The following is a 20160-nucleotide window of genomic DNA, read 5'->3' as shown; positions in this document are numbered from 1 at the left end:
CTGTCCCCCTAACAATCGCTGCCTGTGACTCCGCCTGTTGCCCTGGCACTGCTCCTGTGATCCTGCTGGTCCCTGCAGCCCTTGGCCATCTCTCCAGAACACCTGCCATCACAGCAGCCCCGTTTCCCTCCCCCCGGAGCCCCCAGGGATTCCAGGGCCAGGATGGGTCGTCCCCCCGCCCCCCCCCCAGCTTCCTGGTTGCATTGTTCCAGGGTGACATGGTCTGTCGGGCTCCCATTGGCTGTTGCCATGGAGACTGCATGGGGGGCGTGTCCCTGGTTACTGACTGAGAGGTTGCTAAATCACCCGCAGAGGCAGGGGGTGGGCGTGGGCGTTGCTGGGCTGGACCCCCTCCCCCGATCTCCCCACCCCTCCCTTCTCCACCCCCCCTTCCCCTGGTTCACCCTCCAGCTCCCTTCCCCCCCAGACCTGCCCCACTCCCACCCCATCTCTTCTCATCTCCTCGATGGGGACTAAACTAGACACAGCAAATTCCCCATTTTGGGTACCTGGGTGTGAATCCAGATTAACCCACTGCAGCTGGAGTAAGACGGCCGAAGTCAGGGTGACTCTGGATTGACCCCAGGGGAGCTAAGATCAGAATCCAGCCCTGACCTCACTGCAGTCCAGGGGTGATTTCGGATTGACTCCAGATTCACTGAGATCAGAATCTGGCCTGATCCCATTGCAGTCAGGGGTTGACTCCGGATTGATTCTGGATTAACAGAGATCTGAATCTGGGGTGATCCCATTGCGGGCAGGGGGTGACTCCGGACTGACTCCAGATGAACGGAGATCAGAATCTGGCCTGATCCCATTGCGGGCAGGGGGTGACTCCGGACTGACTCCAGATTAATGGAGATCTGAATCTGGCCTGATCCCATTGCGGGCAGGGGGTGACTCCGGCTTGCCGCTGGATGTCCAGCCTCCCACCCTCGGCCCGCCGCAGCCAGCCCCTCCAACCCTCTCCCGCGGCCCTGACCCGTGGGGCGCCCCCCCTCACATGACGCAGTACGGCTCCCGGGGCAGGGGGGGCTCTGTCCTGCGGCAGGGCACGTGGGCCGCCAGCCCCTTCGTGAGCTCCTTGTTGAGCAGGAAGCAGACGATGGGGTTGACGGCGGCCTGGGCGAAGCTCAGCCAGACGGCGGTGGCCAGGTAGCGGTGGGGGATGCTGCAGGCCTTGACGAAGACCCGCCAGTAGCAGGCCACGAGGTAGGGCGACCAGAGGAGCAGGAAGAGGACGGTGATGACGTAGAACATCTTCCCCAGCCGCTTCTCCGCCTTGAACTCCTCCATGCCCAGCAGGCTGCGGTTGGCGGCGTGGCCACTCTGCCGGACGCCCAGCAGCGTGGGCGGCATGGGGCCCCGGCCGAAGCCGGCCACCCAGTTGGCGGCCGCCTGGCCGGTGGCCCCCGGCCCGTGGAACGTCCAGTTCTGGCTGACGGCCGGCACCATCTGCACCGGCTTCATCCGGCGGTGGCGGTACTGGAAGCAGAGCAGCTTGCCGTAGACGGCCTGGGTGGCCCCCACCAGCACGGCCAGCATGAGCATGAAGCCCAGCGTGTCGTTGGCCTTGACGTAGCGGTGCTCGAAGATGCACTGGTCCTCCTCCCGGATGAACTTGTAGGTGCCCACGTCGACGACGGGCGGGAAGGCCATGGCCACCGAGAGGGTCCAGACCATGCAGATGACGGCCACGCACGTCCACGGGGTCAGGCGCTTGGCGTAGAAGCGGTGGTGGGCCACGGCCATGTACCGGGTGACGCTGATGCAGAAGAGGAGGAAGGCGGCGTGGAAGCAGAAGAGGACGGCCAGGAAGGCCACCACCTTGCAGCTCAGCGGGCTGTGGGTCCAGGCCGAGCCGTGGCGGATGGAGACCAGCACGAAGGGGAAGCAGATGGCCGCCCGCACGGCGTCCGCCAGGCACAGGTCCAGCAGGAAGTAGTAGGGGGCCCGGTGCAGCCCCCGCTCCTTCAGCACCAGCAGGGCTAGGGCCAGGTTGCCCGCCAGGCTCACGCAGATGATCAGCCCCAGGAGCAGCAGCTTGGCGTAGGTGGAGGCCGCCGGGGGGCCCGGCAGGCCCGGCTCGTCCGCCTCGCTGGCGTTGGCCATCTCCGGCCAGAGGGGCTAGCGGGGGCGGCCCATGGCCCCGGGGCCTCTGCAGGGGGAGAAGGGATTGTCGGGGCGGGGCCTGGCCCGGCGTGGGGGGGAGGGACCCCCCGCCCGGCGTGCGGGGCCCAAGCCCAGGCTGCGGGGCAGTGGGGCAGGGCCTGGTGCCCCCAGGCCCGACCCGGTTGGGGGCGGGGCTGCTGAGCGCGGGCCCCCGATCCCATCGCCCGCCTCGTCTGGGGGTCCCGTCTCCCGTTGCCCGCCCCGAACCAGCCAGGCCCCCCAGCCGGCGCCCCCGAGAGAGAAGGGCACCGTCATCCTCCCGGCCCCCCCGACGCTGACAAGCTCCCTCACACTCGTCCTCCCGGCCCCCCCGACGCTGACACACTCCCGCACACTCGTCCTCCTGGCCCCCTGAGGCTGACACGCTCGCGCACACTCATCCTCCCGGCCCCCCCGACGCTGACACGCTCCGCACGCTCGTCCTCCCGGACCCCCCGACGCTGACACGCTCCCGCACGCTCGTCCTCCCGGCCGCCCTGACTCTGACACGCTCCTGCACGCTCGTCCTCCCGGCCCCCTGACGCTGACACGCTCCCGCACGCTCGTCCTCCCGGCCCCCTTACGCTGACACGCTCCCGCACGCTCGTCCTCCCGGCCCCCTGACGCTGACAGGCTCCCGCACACTCATCCTCCCGGCCGCCCCGACTCTGACACGCTCCCGCACGCTCATCCTCCCGGTCCCCCCCGACGCTGACACGCTCCCGCACGCTCGTCCTCCCGGCCGCCCTGACTCTGACACGCTCCCGCACGCTCATCCTCCCGGCCCCCCCGACGCTGACACGCTCCCGCACGCTCGTCCTCCCAGCCCCCTGACGCTGACACGCTCCCGCACGCTCGTCCTCCCGGCCCCCTGATGCTGACACGCTCCCGCACGCTCGTCCTCCCGGCCCCCTGATGCTGACACGCTCCCGCACGCTCGTCCTCCCGGCCCCCCCGACGCTGACACGCTCCCGCACGCTCGTCCTCCCGGCCGCCCTGACTCTGACACGCTCCCGCACGCTCGTCCTCCCGGCCCGCCCGACGCTGACACGCTCCCGCACGCTCATCCTCCCGGCCGCCCCGACTCTGACACGCTCCCGCACGCTCGTCCTCCCGGCCCCCCCGACGCTGACACGCTCCCGCACGCTCGTCCTCCCGGCCCCCCCCGACGCTGACACGCTCCCGCACGCTCGTCCTCCCGGCCCCCTGACGCTGACACGCTCCCGCACGCTCGTCCTCCCGGCCCCCTGACGCTGACACGCTCCCGCACGCTCGTCCTCCCGGCCCCCTGACGCTGACACGCTCCAGCACGCTCGTCCTCCCGGCCGCCCCGACGCTGACACGCTCCCGCACGCTCGTCCTCCCGGCCGCCCCGACGCTGACACGCTCCCGCACGCTCGTCCTCCCGGCCGCCCCGACGCTGACACGCTCCCGCACGCTCGTCCTCCCGGCCGCCCCGACGCTGACACGCTCCCGCACGCTCGTCCTCCCGGCCGCCCCGACGCTGACACGCTCCCGCACGCTCGTCCTCCCGGCCGCCCCGACGCTGACACGCTCCCGCACGCTCTTCCTCCCGGCCGCCCCGATGCTGACACGCTCCCGCACGCTCGTCCTCCCGGCCCCCCCGACGCTGACACGCTCCCGCACGCTCGTCCTCCCGGCCGCCCCGACTCTGACACGCTCCCGCACGCTCGTCCTCCCGGCCGCCCCGACTCTGACACGCTCCCGCACGCTCGTCCTCCCGGCCGCCCCGACTCTGACACGCTCCCGCACGCTCGTCCTCCCGGCTCCCCCCGACACTGACACGCTCCCGCACGCTCGTCCTCCCGGCCCCCCCCGACGCTGACACGCTCCCGCACGCTTGTCCTCCCGGCCCCCTGACGCTGACATGCTTCCGCACGCTCGTCCTCCCGGCCCCCTGACGCTGACACGCTCCCGCATGCTCGTCCTCCCGGCCGCCCCGACGCTGACACGCTCCCGCATGCTCGTCCTCCCGGCCGCCCCGACGCTGACACGCTCCTGCACGCTCGTCCTCCCGGCCGCCCCGACGCTGACACGCTCCCGCACGCTCATCCTCCCGGCCGCCCCGACGCTGACACGCTTCTGCACGCTCGTCCTCCCGGCCGCCCCGACGCTGACACGCTCCCGCACGCTCGTCCTCCCGGCCGCCCTGACGCTGAGACGCTCCGCACTGACCCACAGCCCGTGCCCACTCTCACCACGCACGCACACTCACACTGATACACGCTCATCCTCACAGCCGCCCGGGCACAGACACACACGCACGTGCCCACGCTCCGAGTCACGCTCGCGCTGACATGCTCCCCCCCCGGCAGACTCAGCCTCACACACGTGCCCCCCACCCCGCCGGGCCCCTTCTCCCTTCACGCCCTCGCGCCTTGACGTCCGCTCACCCTCGCTCCCGCTCACACTCGGCTGCCCCAGCGCATCGGGGGGCTGAAGCTTTCCGGCTGCTTTTGCTCACCCCAGGCAGCTGGAAAGGGTCCTTCGCACGCGCACGTGCACTCACGAACACACACACACAGAGCACGGGGCTCCACCCTCCAGCAGGGACACACACACACACACAGGGACACATCTGGGCTCTGTCACACTCATTCCCCCCCTCCAGCCGCCAGGGAAGCAGGTGGGCTGTGGAACTGAGCCGGGACCCAATTCTGCTCTTAAACTGGAGTCACTCCTGATTGCCCCAGCGGAAGAGAGAAGAGAATGAAGCCAGTGGAGTTGCCCTGAGGCCCTCCAGCATCAACTCAGGGCCTCTGGGTGGGGGCCTGGCCAAAATCCCCCCCCCCGCTCTGCAGTCATGCCCCAGCTGGGGGCGAGTCTGGCAGGCTGGGGGCTTGTAATGGGGGGGTAAGTTGGCACAAGGCCCCCCCAGAGCCTGGCCACACGCCAAGGGGAGAGAGACGCCCACACCCACACACAATCCACCCAGGCTACACACACCCGTAACCCCCCCCACACACACACTGCACGCTCACAATACAGACACTGTCGTCACACACGTGTAACACACACATTACACATCTACAATATATCTATACACAAAATACACACCCAGAGAACACACACTCACCCCCCCCAGGCCCTGAATGACAGCCCCCCCAGCCACTCCTAGGCCGTGTTGTGGGGTCTCTGCGGCTGGTGGGTGGGGAGGGGTGCAGGGATGATGGGGGGGCTGGAGGGACTGGCAGATGGAGAGGGTGGCGGGGGGGCTGGGGGGTGTAGGGATGGTGGGGGGGCTGGAGGGGGTGGCGGGGGACGGGTGGGTGGAGTGAGGGGGATGGGACAATAGAGGGGTACGTGCGGATGGGGAGGGGTGACTAGTTAAAGGGGTGCACAGGGGCTGGATGGACACACACCCTTCATCTCTCCAGCCCCACAGGCCCCTCCAGTGGGCGGAGGCCAGAGGGGGGTGCAGGGGGCCAAGGGGGGGTGCAGGGGGCCGTTTTGAGAGGGGTGGGTGGATAAACGACTGTTGGAGGCTGGAGCAGCTGAGGGGTGTCTGGGGTACAGTAAGGTGTGTGGGGGGAGATGGGGGGTGCATGGGAGGAAAAAGGGACGGGGTGGACGGCTTGGGGGGAGGCGGGGTGGGCAGAGGGGTGTACGGAGGGCTGGGGAGGGGCAGATGGAGGGGTTGTATATGGGGTGGAGAGATGATGGGATGAGTGGCGGGCCGGAGGGGTGTATACCAGTGGGGGGCTGGGGTCGGGGGGGTGTATATGGGGGGGCCGGGGTGGTGTATACCGGTGGGGGGCTGGGGCCGGGGGGGTGTATATGGGGGGGCCGGGGTGGTGTATACTGGTGGGGGGCTGGGGACGAGGGGGTGTATATGGGGGGGCCGGAGGGGTGTATACCGGTGGGGGGCTGGGGATGGAGGGTCCATAAGGGGGGGGCTGGAGAGATGTATACAGGTGGGGCACTGGGGATGGAGGAATGTATATGGGGGGGCAGAGGGGTATACACCAGTGGGGGGCTGGGGATGGGGGGTGCATATGGGGGGGCCGGAGGGGTGTATACCAGTGAGGGGCTGGGGACGGGGGGTGTATATGGGGGGGCAGAGGGGTATACACCAGTGGGGGGCTGGGGATGGGGGGTGTATACGGGGGGGGCTAGAGGGGTGTATACGGGGGGGCCGGAGGAGTGTGTGCCGGTGGGGGGCTGGGGATGGGGGGTGTATACGGGGGGGCCAGAGGGGTGTTTACCGGTGGGGGGCTGGGGATGGGGGATGTATATGGGGGGGCTAGAGGGGTGTTTACCGGTGGGGGGCTGGGGACGGGGGGGGTGTATATGTGGGGGGCTAGAGGGGTGTTTACCGGTGGGGGGCTGGGGACGGGGGGGTGTATATGGGGGGGCTAGAGGGGTGTTTACCAGTGGGGGGCTGGGGACGGGGGGGTGTATATGGGGGGGCTAGAGGGGTGTTTACCGGTGGGGGGCTGGGGACGGGGGGGTGTATACGGGGGGCTAGAGGGGTGTACACCGGTGGGGGGCTGGGGACGGGGGGTGTATACGGGGGGGCCGGAGGAGTGTGTGCCGGTGGGGGGCTGGGGACGGGGGGTGTATACGGGGGGGCCGGAGGGGTGTACACCGGTGGGGGACTGGGGACGGGGGGTGTATACGGGGGGGCCGGAGGGGTGTACACCGGTGGGGGGCTGGGGACGGGGGGTGTATACGGGGGGGCCGGAGGGGTGTACACCGGTGGGGGGCTGGGGACGGGGGGTGTATACGGGGGGGCCGGAGGGGTGTACACCGGTGGGGGGCTGGGGACGGGGGGTGTATACGGGGGGGCCGGAGGAGTGTGTGCCGGTGGGGGGCTGGGGACGGGGGGTGTATACGGGGGGGCGAAGGGGTGTACACCAGTGGGGGGATGGGGATGGGGGGTGCATGGGGGGGCTGGAGGAATGTATACGGGGGGCCGGAGGGGTGTACACCGGTGGAGGGCTGGGGAAGGAGGGGGGCCGAGGCAGGGACCCAGCCCGCCCCCCCAGGACCGGCCCCAGCTCACCTCTGTTCCGCTGGCTCCCCGGCGTGAGGCGAGACCCCCAAATCCTTCCCCGCTCGGTGGGGGGCGAGTCCCCTGCCCCCGGCGCCTTCAGGCCCTGCGGGGAGCAGGGCGTCCCTTCGCCGGGCCTCCCCCCATGCCGGCCGGAGGGGGCTCGGGGGGCTGCCTTGGGGGTCCGGGGGCGCTGCCCCCCCCCGCTTCCGCCGCCTCCAGAGCCCGGCGCCGAAGGCTCCCCGCGGCGGCGTCCCGGGGACCCCCAAGCTACCCGGATCGGGGCCTCGGTGAAACCAAGGGGCCGGGTCCCTCCTCCGGGGATCCCCTCCCCGATCAATCCGGTGTGACTCCGATCTGCCCTCTTCAACACAGACACCTCCTCCAGCAGATCGATCCAATGGCAACCCGGATCGGCTCGCTCCGTGGGAATCCGGATTCGCCCCCCCCCGATTAGATCCAGGGGGTTAAATCCAGGTCGGGGCCGGTCCCGGGGCGCCCTCCTGGCCCGCGCGGCGCCCCGACGCCGGCTCGCTCCATCCCCAGGACCCCGGTTCGACCCGAATGCGGGGGGTTAATGCAAGGTGCGGCGGCTCCGGAGTCACGCCGGATCCCGGCCGGGAAGGAGGGGGTCCGGACTCTCCCCCCGAGATGAGCCTGGAGGCATCGGGCGGCGGCTCAGGCTCCGGTCCCCACAAAGGAGCCGGGAGGCGGCCGGGATCCGACCATCTTCTTAGCATCCACCGGAAGCTGCGGCGGGGGGGGGTCTGGGGGGCAGAGGGACGTGGGGGGCGGAGCCGGGCCGAGGAGGGGCCGGGGGACAATGGCGGAGCGGGGGAGGGGGACTCGGGCAGCAACGCACCATCAGGACCAGGGGAAGCCAAGGGGGAGGGAGGGGCTGGGAGCCAGGACGCCTGGGTTCTCTCCCTGGCTCCGGGAGGGGGGTCTAGTGGTTAGAGCAGTGGGGGGTGGGCTGGGAGCCAGGACGCCTGGGTTCTCTCCATAGGTTGGGGGGGCAGGACTCCTGGGTTCTCTACCCAGCTGCCCCACAGACATGAAGGGACACTGAAACTGCAAAGCAACTGACCAGATCTGGTGTGGGGGGGGGGGGGTCCTGGGGGCTGCGGCACCGTGTAAACCGCCCAATCCCAGGCTGGCTCGGGGGGCGGGAATGGGGCAGGGGCCCATCTGGAATTGGGCTCCAGGCCCAACCGATCCTGCCTCCAGGCCCATCACCTTCCACCCCACGGCCGGACCCCCATCCTCCCCCTGCTGGCGCCATGAGCCCCCCAGAAACCGACACCAGGGCTGTGGCCGGGACCGTGTTTATTTCGCGTTTCCGTCAGCTGCGCGGACGCCGGCGTTTCGCCCCCTTCGAGACCCCGCGCGTCCGGCTCCTGAACCCGCCTGGTCGGGGAGCCACCGGCCCAGCCCCGGGCCCACTGTCCCCACGGCGAACCCCTTCCCGGGCCACAATCGGCGCCTGACTCCCAGCCGGGACCCGGTGCCAGCGGCCTGACGAGCCCGTTATCAGATATCTGCCCCCCCCGGGGCTCACGGCCCCCCGAGCCGTCTCGATGCGGATCCAGAGTCTTGCCTCTCTCGCTCCAAGGCAGGTTTTCCGACTTCCCATCTCAGTTAATTCAGAGTCAATCTGGAGTCACCCCTGACTACAATGGGGTCAAGGCAGGATTCTGATCCCACTTAATCTGGAGTCAATCTGGAGTCACTCCCAACTGCAGCAGGATCTGGGTCCGATTCCGCTCTCACCTCCACCCAGCATCGGCTCCGACTCAGGCCATCCTCCATCACTCCAAGTGTCCCCCACGGCTTCCGAAACATGGGCAGAGCTCCCATGTGGGGAAACTGAGGCACGCCCCCCCGCTCCCACAGCGGCAGCTCCTTCGACTTGCAGAAGAGGGCCACGCGGCGGTGGAGCAGGTGGCTGGGCGGCTCCGGCGTGCCGTGGGACCTCACCACTGGGGGCTGACGCAAGCGCGGTGAATCAGCCGGACGATCGCCAGCCCCCCCGGCGGCTGGACCGAAACTCTCGGTCGCACTCAGCGGAAGCGTCATGCTGCAAATGACCCACTTTGCACCAAATGGGGGGGACCCACTGAACCCCCCCACACCCCACAGTACAAAATAAATACGGTGCCATGGGGGGGTCGTGCGCTGGAGAAGCAAAGCGGGGCAATGAGCCGATGTAAGGTCTTCAGAGATATGTGGCCCCCAGTGCCAGTGTGGGACACAATGAGTGTGGGGTAGGGCGGAGGAGCTGGGAGCCAGGACGCCTCCCCAGCTGTGGGGACAAGGGGGCTAGAGCTGGGGGGCTGGGAGCCAGGACGCCTGGGTTCTCTCCCCGGCTCTGGGGGCGAGGGGGCTAGAGCGGGGGGGCTGGGAGCCAGGACGCCTGGGTTCTCTCCCCGGCTCTGGGGGCGAGGGGGCTAGAGCGGGGGGGCTGGGAGCCAGGACGCCTGGATCCTAGCTCGCCTGGCGCCATGTGAGAACCACATACAGGGTGATGACCGCGGCCGGCAGGCAGCCACCGAGGACCACGGGCAGGACGACCACGAGTCCCAGGACGAGGAGGGAACGGGTCAGGGCCTGCCCCAGCCGCGGGGGGCAGCCGGGCGCCCCCTCCCTGGGCTCCCCCGACCACAGGCTCCGTGGCCCTGCGTAGCCCCCCTGGCCTCGCCCCACCGGGGCCGCTGTCCATGCCGGCACCACCATGGCGGCTGGCGCCAGCAGCCGCAAGGCCCCGCCCGGGCCGGCTCCCTGGCTCCCACCCTCCAGCAGCGCTGGGGGGCTGTCTCGCCCCGGGCCGGCGGGCGGGGTGAGCCGGGCGGCCGTGCCCCTCTCCAGGCCCTCGCCCTCCGGGCTGGCGTAACGCCGGGTGATCTCCTGGGCCAGGGAGCTGTTCAGCGCCCGCTCCGGCCCGGCGCAGCCGACCACTAGGTCCCTGTCGCTCAGCACGCTCAGGTGCAGGGCAGGCAGCCAGGCCGGGGGGGAGCCAGCCACTTCCATGCCCCCCGGCCGCCCCCCGGCGCCCCCCAGCTCCTCTGCCCGCAGCCGGCTGAGATGGCAGAGATATAGCTGCTCCAGCTCCGAGTCCACGGCCTCCTCCTCCGCCTGCCAGAGCCCAGCCTGTTCTGCCAGGCCAGCCTCCAAGAATGAGGCCCCCGGCCCCAGAGTGCCGGCCACGGGTGGCTGCGGGGGCTCCCTCGCGGGTGGCTCCGTCTCCAGGGACGTGGAGGCAACCGGCAGCGCCGGGACCTGCAGCAGGGTATGGGAAGGATGGGGGCTGGAGAGACAGGATCCCCCACAAGTGCCAGGGGGGGCACAATTTTGGCACAGCCGTGCCTCAGTTTCCCCACCTGTGAGACGCAGGGCCTGAGCCGGCCTTTGTCAGTGAGATTGGGAGATCTCTGGGGTAGGGCTGACCCTTGCTGTGGGTCTGCGCAGCCCCAGTCTGGCAGGCAGGGCCGGGCGCTGGGGGGCAGGTGAGGGGCTGGGCAGGGGACACTCTCCCCTGGCAGGCAGGGCCAGGCACTGGGGTGCCGTGGGGAGGGGGGCTCAGCAGGGGGCCGGGCAGGGGCCTCTCTCCCCACACCAACGCTGTTGCCGGCAGTTCATACCTGTCCCGTGGGCTGCGGTGCGGGAGCTGAGGGCGATTCTCTTCGCGTCTCCCTTTCAGGGCTCCCTTCTGGAGACAGAGAGAGACGGGGTCACCCACACTAGTGCTCCACTCAACCAGCCCGGCACTGCTGGAGGGAAGCTCGCAGCACTGGGGGTGACGCCGGCTGGGGGCACTGCTGGGGGGAAGCTCGCAGCGCTAGGGGTGACCCTGGTTGGGGGCGCTGCTAGGGGGGAAGCTTGTAGCGCTGGGGTGACCCTGGTTGGGGGCACTGCTGGGGGGAAGCTTGCAGCACTGGGGGTGACGCCGGCTGGGAGCACTGCTGGGGGGAAGCTCGCAGCGCTAGGGGTGACCCTGACTGGGGGCACTGCTGGGGGGAAGCTCGCAGCACTGGGGGGTGAGCTGGGGGGAAGCTCGCAGCGCTGGGGTTGACCCCGGCTGGGGGCACTGCTGGGGGGAAGCTCATGGCGCTGGGGGAGACCCCGGATGGGGACACTGCTGGGGGGAAGCTCGCGGTGCTGGGGAAGACCCCAGCTGGGGGCACTGCTGGGAGGAAGCACGCACCACATACCTTCCGCGTCGACAGGGTTTGGTGTATCTTCATCGCTTGGCTCTTCCTCGCACGGCCTGTGCGGGGAGAAGGATCCAGTCACTGCCTGGCGCCGGGTGGGGGGTGGCACCTTCCTGGTTCCCAGCCCCCTCCCCGCTCCCCTACCAGAGCCAGGGAGAGAACCCAGGCATCCGGGCGCCAGCCTGAGTGGGCAAGGTATTAGCCAGGGTTCCCAGGTTCCATTCCAGCTCGACCACACGTGCCCAGCTGAGCTCTAATCGCTGGGTGCCTCAGTTTCCCTTTGTGTGTTTAGGGATGGTCTCTCTGTGTGTCTGGGTCAGGGGGTCTGTGCAGCGCCCGGTGTGACGGGACCCTGATCCGGCTCGGCACCTCCACACGAGTAAAACCCCGCAGCTATTTTGGGTTTTCCCCTTTCCTGCGAGTCAGCGTCTGGGAGCCCAGGCCCTGAGATCTGGGGCTGCCAGGGGGCGGGACAGCAACAATGCCAAGCCGCAGAGCTCAGAGAGAATCCGGCCCGGCACCGGGTCTGGCCAATCCAGAGTCACCCCGGATTGCAGAGGGGGCAGAGCTGGATTCTGATCTCAGCCCCCCGGGGTCAATCCGGAGTCACCCCCGGCTGTACTGGGGGCAGAGCTGGATTCCGATCTCAGCCCCCCAGGATCAATCCAGAGTCACCCCTGATTGCAGAGGGGGAAGAGCTGGATTCTGATCTCAGCCCCCCGGGATCAATCCAGAGTCACCCCTGATTGCAGTGGGGGCAGAGCTGGATTCCGATCTCAGCCCCCCAGGATCAATCCAGAGTCACCCCTGATTGCAGAGGGGGAAGAGCTGGATTCTGATCTCAGCCCCCCGGGATCAATCCAGAGTCACCCCTGATTGCAGTGGGGGCAGAGCTGGATTCCAATCTCAGCCCCCCGGGATCAATCCAGAGTCACCCCTGATTGCAGTGGGGGCAGAGCTGGATTCCGATCTCAGCCCCCCGGGGTCAATCCAGAGTCACCCCCGGCTGTACTGGGGGCAGAGCTGGATTCTGATTGCAGCCCCCCAGGGTCAATCCGGAGTCACCCCCGGCTGTACTGGGGGCAGAGCTGGATTCTGATTGCAGCCCCCCGGGGTCAATCCAGAGTCACCCCTGATTGCAGAGGGGGCAGAGCTGGATTCTGATCTCAGCCCCCCGGGATCAATCCAGAGTCACCCCTGATTGCAGTGGGGGCAGAGCTGGATTCCAATCTCAGCCCCCCGGGGTCAATCCGGAGTCACCCCTGGCTGTACTGGGGGCAGAGCTGGATTCTGATCTCAGCCCCCCGGGGTCAATCCAGAGTCACCGCCGGCTGTACTGGGGGCAGAGCTGGATTCTGATCTCAGCCCCCCGGGGTCAATCCGGAGTCACCCCTGATTGCAGAGGGGGCAGAGCTGGATTCTGATCTCAGCCCCCCGGGGTCAATCCGGAGTCACCCCTGATTGCAGAGGGGGCAGAGCTGGATTCTGATCTCAGCCCCCCGGGGTCAATCTGGAGTCACCCCCGGCTGTACTGGGGGCAGAGCTGGATTCTGATCTCAGCCCCCCAGGGTCAATCCAGAGTCACCCCCGGCTGTACTGGGGGCAGAGCTGGATTCTGATCTCAGCCCCCCGGGATCAATCCAGAGTCACCCCCGGCTGTACTGGGGGCAGAGCTGGATTCTGATCTCAGCCCCCCGGGATCAATCTGGAGTCACCCCCGGCTGTACTGGGGGCAGAGCTGGATTCTGATCTCAGCCCCCCGGGGTCAATCCAGAGTCACCCCTGAATGCAGAGGGGTCCCCGAGGGCGACTCTGCCAGACTCCGCCCCAGAGGGTAGGAGCAAGGAGGGCAGGCGGGGGGGGGAAGCCGAACGGGCCGCCTGTGTCTGCCTGTGCGGGGCTGTAGACAGTCAGTCGCAGGGGGTGGGGCCCGTGGAAACAGAAACTTCCTTTGATGCTCACGTCTTAGCGGAGGAGAAACATTTCGGTCACAAACCCAGACACAGAAGGAACCCAGGAGTCCTGGCTCCCAGCCCCCCCACTCTCATCACTGGATGCCCGGCTGCCCCACACCCACGCCGGAGACATGGCGAGGGTTAACCTGCCCCCACTCCCAGCATACAAACTCCTGCCTCGTACCTCCTGCCGCTCAGCATCTTCATTGCCCCGCCCCCGCCCTAGAGATGGGGAAACTGAGGCAGAGCAAGGCCTTTGGCGTGGTCTTCGTCCCCGTGAGAACCTAGAGCTCACTCGCTCCCAGCCACCCACCCGCCCTTCCCGTCTCACGGCCTTGTAATTAGCATTCGTTAGGGTTAGGGTGAGGTAACTCCCGTCTCGTCCTGTGTCAGCAGCGTGTAATTTCCACGCCAGGCGTCTGGAGAAGGGGGTTTCACCCACGCAAGCTTGAGCCCAAATAAATCGGTTCGTCTTTAAGGTGCCACCGGCCTCCGCGTTGTTTGCGTGGATGCAGCCTACCACGGCGACACCCTGACACCTGGCACTCATTGGGATAATGAGCCGGGAGCTGGACCCCAGGGTGTAGGAGAAGCCAATAAAATACATGAGATGTATTTATACCCAGACCCCGACGAGACCGGGGCCCCGTCGCGCCGGGAGCCACCAGACCCCGACCGAGACCGGGGCCCCGTCGCGCCGGGAGCCACCAGACCCCGACCGAGACCGGGGCCCCGTCGCGCCGGGAGCCACCAGACCCCGACCGAGACCGGGGCCCCGTCGCGCCGGGAGCCACCAGACCCCGACCGAGACCGGGGCCCCGTCGCGCCGGGAGCCACCAGACCCCGACCGAGACCGGGGCCCCGTCGCGCCGGGAGCCACCAGACCCCGACCGAGACCGGGGCCCCGTCGCGCCGGGAGCCACCAGACCCCGACCGAGACCGGGGCCCCGTCGCGCCGGGAGCCACCAGACCCCGACCGAGACCGGGGCCCCGTCGCGCCGGGAGCCACCAGACCCCGACCGAGACCGGGGCCCCGTCGCGCCGGGAGCCACCAGACCCCGACCGAGACCGGGGCCCCGTCGCGCCGGGAGCCACCAGACCCCGACCGAGACCGGGGCCCCGTCGCGCCGGACGCTGCCCAGACCCCGCCTGAGATTCTGGTGCAGAAATACCCATATTGGGCCCTTTTATCCACCTATCTACCCACTTTAAATGAGATCTCTGACAAACTCAGCCGACCGCAAGAGACTTTTCACTCCCCACTCGGCTCGTTATTAACTCTGTTTCCTGCCCCTTTTGGAAACCACTTTTGCTGCCCGAGTTTCAGAGAAAACACCCCGGCGAAGTGATTTCACCTTCTCTCCGCAGCCCTCGGTCTCGGTTTCTTTAGAAATAATAGATGACGGCGCTGCCCCATTTCCCCTGCAGCTTGTTTTTCACTACGCAGAACTCGCCCGCTGGCAGCTGGAAACGCGATGGTGAAATTTCAGACCACGAGGGGCGGGGGCTTTAACCTGAACTGCCTTTCTCCTCGCTCTGCCTCGGGCGTTGGAGTTCAATCCCCCCGCCGGCCTGTCCCCTCCTAGAACCACCGGCAGATCTGCACCGACAGCCCGCATGGGCTCGCTCGCCTCAGAGCGTACACTAGTGCAAGGCAGGCGTGAAAGCCCTTCATCGAGAGCCCATGGTGAATTCTGGTTGGGGAGCCTTGCACACTTGCCTTGCACTAGTACTGAGACACACAGTGCAGCGGGGTGAATGCTGACCTGGGAATGTTTCACAGTCACTTTGCATGACTGCTAACACATGCACCTGCTTTGGGGGCATTGCACACTGGCTTTGCACTAGTGCTATCCTGTGCAGGAGAGAGGAGGGCATTGTGATTTGGGAGCGCTTCACACTCACTTTTCAGTAGTACAAATAATAGCACAAGGGAGCAGTGTGAGTTCTGGACTGAGAGCATTACACATGCACCTTGCACGTGTGCAAACGACTGCACAAAGGAGCAGGGCGAATTCTGATTTGGGAGCATTGAACACCCACTTTGCACTACTGCTAACATTTGCACGAGGAAGCAGGGCAAACTGTGATGTGGGAGTGTTTCACATCCACTTTTCACTCGTCCAAGTGATAGCACAAGGGAAGAGGGTGAATTCTGGTTTGGGAGCATTGCACACACACTTGGCACCACGGGAGCAGGGTGAGTTCCGACTTGGGAGCCTTGCACACTTGCTCTGCACTAGTGCTAATGCTTGCAGCTGATCTGGGAGCAATGCACACTCACTTTGCACAAGTGCTGATCTTTCACAGCCCCCCAATGCTACCCCACCCTGCCCAAATGAACCCTTTCCCCTCTCACTTGCTGATCCTCTGTCCGCAGTTTAAACCCACCCCGAGACCTCCAGCGTCTCCCCCCGACACTCTGTGCCCTGTGGGGCAGGGACTATCTCAGAAGGAGGGCGGGGCAAAGGCAGGGTCCCTCCCCATATAACCTGCCCCTTGTAATTCAGAGCAGTCTCTGGGCTGCTCTTCCATAGGCTCTGCACCCCCTGATAAACTGGAGGGATTTGGGGGGCTCAGAGGCATGGGGATTGGGGGGGCTCAGAGTCACAGATTGGGAGTTTTGGGGGGTTCAGAGTCACAGGGATCAGGAGGATTTGGGGGCTCAGAGTCACAGATCGGAGGGATTCAGGGGCTCAGAGTCATGGGGATCGGAGGGATTTGGGGGGCTCAGAGTCAGAGATCAGGGGTACTGGGGGGCTCAGAGTCATAGATCATGGGAATGTGGGGGGCTCAGAGTCATGGCGATGAGGGGGATTTCGGGGGCTCAGAGTCACAGATTGGGGGCCTTGGGGGGCTCAGAGTCACAGGAATCGGGGGGATTTGAGGGCTCAGAGTCACAGATCAGGGGGATTGAGGGGTTCAGAGTCACAGGGATTGGGGGGCTCAGAGTCATACATCGGGGGAATGTGGGGGGCTCAGAGTCATGGGATCAGGAGAATTTCAGGGGCTCAGAGTCACGATTGGGGGCTTTGGGGGGCTCAGAGTCACAGGGATCGGGAGGATTTGGGGGGCTCAGAGTCACAGGGATTGGAGGGATTCGGGGGCTCAGAGTCACAGGGATCGGAGGGATTCGGGGGCTCACAGTCACAGATCAGGGGGATTGAGGGGCTCAGAGTCACGTGGATCGGGGGGGATTTCGGGGGCCCAGAGTCACAGATTGGGGGCTTTGGGGGGCTCAGAGTCACAGGGATCGGGAGGATTTGGGGGCTCAGAGTCACAGATCGGAGGGATTCGGGGGCTCAGAGTCATGGGGATCGGAGGGATTTGGGGGGCTCAGACTTACAGATCAGGGGGATTTGGGGGCTCAGAGTCACAGATTGGGGGCATTGGGGGCTCAGAGTCATGGGGATCGGAGGGATTTGAGGGGCTCAGAGTCACAGGAATCGGGGGGGTGTGGAGGCTCAGAGTCACAGATTGGGGGTATTGGGGGCTCAATCATGGGGATCAGAGGGATTTGGGGGGCTCAGAGTCACAGATAAGGGGGATTCGGGGGGGCTCAGAGTCATGAGGATTGGGGGATTTGGGGGGCTCAGAGTCACGGGGATCGGGGGGATTGAGGGGCTCAGAATCTCAGGGATCGGGGGATTTGGGGGCTCAGAGTCACAGATTGGGGGCCTTGGGGGCTCAGAGTCACGGGGATCAGAGGGATTTGGGGGGCTCAGAGTCACAGGAATCGGGGGTGTGTGGAGGCTCAGAGTCACGGGGATCGGGAGGAATTGGGGGGCTCAGAGTCATGGGATAGCGGGGATTTGGGGGGCTCAGTCATGGGGATTGGGGGAATTGGGGATTCAGAGTCACAGACCAGGGTTTGGGGGGCTCAGAGTCATGGGATCGGGGGGATGTGGGGGCTCAGAGTCACGGGGATCAGGGGGATTCAGGGGCTCAATGTCACAGGGATTGGGGGGCTCAGAGTCATGGGGATCGGGGGATTTGGGGGCTCAGAGTCACAGGAATTGGGGGGATTTGGGGGTGTGACGATGTGACTCAGCAGGGAGGGGGGAGTGTTGACCTGGGAATGTGCCCTGGGGAGGGGAGACCTGAGAGCCTGTCACCTGAGCCAGGAGGGGGAGGGGGAGGTAACACCTCTGCCCAGGAATGTGGACGGAGGCTGCAGGAGGGGACCTGCTGGGGGGGTTTAGTTTCAGTTTGGGGCTGGGTGGAGGAACACAGGGAACCCCAGGGCTGGGGTCTAAGCTCCCTGCTCCCCCAGAAGGACGTGATTGAGGGGTCCTGGGTGTACCCACAAGCTCTGTTGTGGACTGTGTTCCTGTTGTCCAATAAACCTTCTGTTTTACTGGCTGGCGGAGAGTCTCAGTGGATCCCAGGAAGAGGGGTGCAGGGCCTGGACTCCCCCACACTCCATGACAGGGGGAATCAGAGTCATGGGGATCAGGGGGGCTGTGGGGGCTCAGAGTCACAGATTTGGGGTATTGGGGGGCTCAGAATCATGGGGATTGGGGGGATTGAGGGGCTCAGTGTCACGGGGATTGGGGGGCTCAGAGTCACAGAACGGGGGATGTGGGGGCTCAGAGTCACGGGGATTGGGAGGAATTGGGGGGCTCAGAGTCACAGATCGGGCGATTGGGGGATTTAGTGTCACAGATTGGGGGGATTGGGGGCTCATTCACAGATAGGGGGATTTGGGGGGCTCAGAGTCATGGGGATTGGGGGAATTGGGGGGTTCAGTGTCACAGATCAGGGGATCTGGGGGGCTCAGAGTCACACGGATTGGGGGGATTTGGCGGTTCTCACAGGTGGTCCCGGGAGGACGGTGGGATTTTACCTCATCCTCTCCGGCCTCATGCAACTCTTCAGCTGCCGCCCCGGGCCGGCAGTGCTGGGGGGCACCCGGGGCGGGGGCAGGCCCTTCATCACCACGCTGTAGTTCTTCCCCTGGTTATTGGCCCAGTAGACGCCCTCGTCGGTCTGGTACCGGATCACGAAATCCAGCCGGGCTTCGTCCCCCTCCTCCTCCCCCTCCTGGCCGGGGCCGAAGGGCAGGCTGAAGGCGAAGCGGTCGCTCAGCCCCCCGTCGGGTGAGCCCCCCGGAACGTAGCGGGCGGGGTGGTCGCGGTAGGTGCACCAGCGGTCCCGGCTGGCTCGCACGTGGACGGCTTTGCGGTAGGCCACGTTCAGCACCCGCACGGTGCCCCGCAGCAGCCAGGGCTCGTCTGGCCCCGGGGCCAGGACCTCCTCCAGCTCCACCATGGCCCGGTGCAGCCGCGCCAGCCGCTCCGGCTCGCCCTGCCCCGGCGGGGGCAGCACGAAGGCGGGCAGCAGGTAGGGGGCAGGGGGTGGCTGGCCGGTGGGGGGCAGCACCTCGGGGGGCGACTCGGGCGAGGGGGGCGGCCAGGGCTGGTAGCGCCGCAGGCGGGTCAAAGGCAAGCCCAGGGCATCGGCAAACAGCACCCGGCGCGCCCCCGCGGCAGGCTGGGAGAGCGGCTCCTCGCCGTGCCCCGCGGCATGCTGGGAGAGCGGCTCCTCGCCGTGCCCCGCAGGATGCTGGGAGAGCGGCTCCAGCCCGTACCCCAGGGCATGCTGGGAGTGGGGCTGCCCCGTGGCATGCTGGGAGAGCGGCTCCTCGCCGTGCCCCACGGGATGCTGGGAGAGCGGCTCCAGCCTGTACCCCAGGGCATGCTGGGAGTGGGGCTGCCCCGCGGCAGGCTGGGAGAGCGGCTCCTCGCCGTGCCCCAGGGCATGCTGGGAGAGCGACTCCGGGCCATGCCCCGCGGCATGCTGGGAGAGCGGCTCCGGCCTGTACCCCAGGGCATGCTGGGAGTGGGGTTGCCCCATGGCCTGCTGGGAGGTTGGCCCTTGGTGTTCGCCTGCAGCATGCTGGGAGTGGGGCTGCCCCGCGGCATGCTGGGAGAGCAGCTCCGGCCCGTGCCCCAGGGCATGCTGGGAGTGGGGTTGCCCCATGGCCTGCTGGGAGTTTGGCCCTTGGTGTTGCCCTGCAGCATGCTGGGAGTGGGGCTGCCCCGGGGCATGCTGGGAGAGCTGCCAAGCGGGGAGCGGGGGGGGCTCCTGCTCCTCCGCCCCCCACCCCCCCGCCCGGGGCCGGCGCAGGGGGGGCCGCGGGGAGGGGGAGGCCGCGCCGGCCATGGCGGCGGCGGCGGCGGCGGCGGCTGGGGGGGGGAGCGAGGCGGGGGGCGGAGCCAAGGAGGGGGCGGGGGAGGGAGAACCCGGAGGGAGGGAGGGGCTGGGGGCAGGGCAGTGGGATGAGGGGGGGAGGGGCGGGGGATGAGGGAGGGGCTGGGGGCAGGGCAGTGGGATGAGTGGGGAGGGGCTGGGGGCAGGGGCGGGGGACGTAGGGGGGCTGGGGGCAGGGCACTGTGATGAGTGGGGAGGGGATGAGGGAGGGGCTGGGGGCAGGGGAGGGGCGGGGGGGATGAGGGAGGGGCTGGGGGCAGGGCAGTGGGATGAGTGGGGAGGGGATGGGGCAGGGGAGGGGGTTGTGGGGCAGGGGCTGGGGGACGTGGGAGGGGCTGGGGCAGGGGCGGGGGACGTGGGAGGGGCTGGGGGCAGGGCACTGGGATGAGTGGGGAGGGGATGGGGCAGGGGAGGGGGTTGTGGGGGGAGGGGCGGGGGATGAGGGAGGGGCTGGGGGCAGGGCAGTGGGATGAGGGGGGGAGGGGCGGGGGATGAGGGAGGGGCTGGGGGCAGGGCAGTGGGATGAGTGGGGAGGGGCTGGGGGCAGGGGCGGGGGACGTGGGAGGGGCTGGGGGCAGGGCACTGTGATGAGTGGGGAGGGGATGAGGGAGGGGATGGG

The 20160-nt window shown here is 67.6% G+C and overlaps 1 protein-coding gene across 1 annotated transcript; it reads right to left on the bottom strand.

Annotated features, from left to right (window-relative positions):
- Positions 1-437: 437 nt before the first annotated feature.
- On the bottom strand, positions 438-19489 carry PPP1R3F (protein phosphatase 1 regulatory subunit 3F). The gene is made up of 8 exons (XM_078850108.1): positions 18175-19489; positions 11374-11429; positions 10804-10871; positions 9659-10441; positions 8936-9151; positions 3445-4365; positions 2535-3398; positions 438-2127 (listed from the first exon to the last, which is right to left on the bottom strand). Exons 1-8 carry the CDS (start codon positions 19308-19310, stop codon positions 1000-1002), a joined length of 5172 nt encoding a protein of 1723 aa, XP_078706234.1. The 5' UTR covers positions 19311-19489; the 3' UTR covers positions 438-999.
- Positions 19490-20160: the final 671 nt, after the last annotated feature.

This window comes from Lepidochelys kempii, chromosome 23, assembly GCF_965140285.1.
Source record: "Lepidochelys kempii isolate rLepKem1 chromosome 23, rLepKem1.hap1, whole genome shotgun sequence".
NCBI lineage: Eukaryota > Metazoa > Chordata > Testudines > Cheloniidae > Lepidochelys > Lepidochelys kempii.
Note: the sequence above shows the minus strand (reverse complement) of the source record. Positions and strands in the feature narration are given on the sequence as shown.

Bases quoted from the DNA above. Each gene is read 5' to 3' on its own strand.
- PPP1R3F (XM_078850108.1), bottom strand. From the start codon at position 19,310: ATGGGGCAACCCCACTCCCAGCATGCCCTGGGGCACGGGCCGGAGCTG. The intron at 9,152-9,658 runs GCGAGCTAGGAT...CGCTTGCGTCAG, and splicing joins TGGTTCTCACATGGCGCCAG to CCCCCAGTGGTGAGGTCCCA. The intron at 3,399-3,444 runs GTCAGGGGGCCG...TGTCAGCGTCAG, and splicing joins GCGTGCTGGAGCGTGTCAGC to GGGGCCGGGAGGACGAGCGT.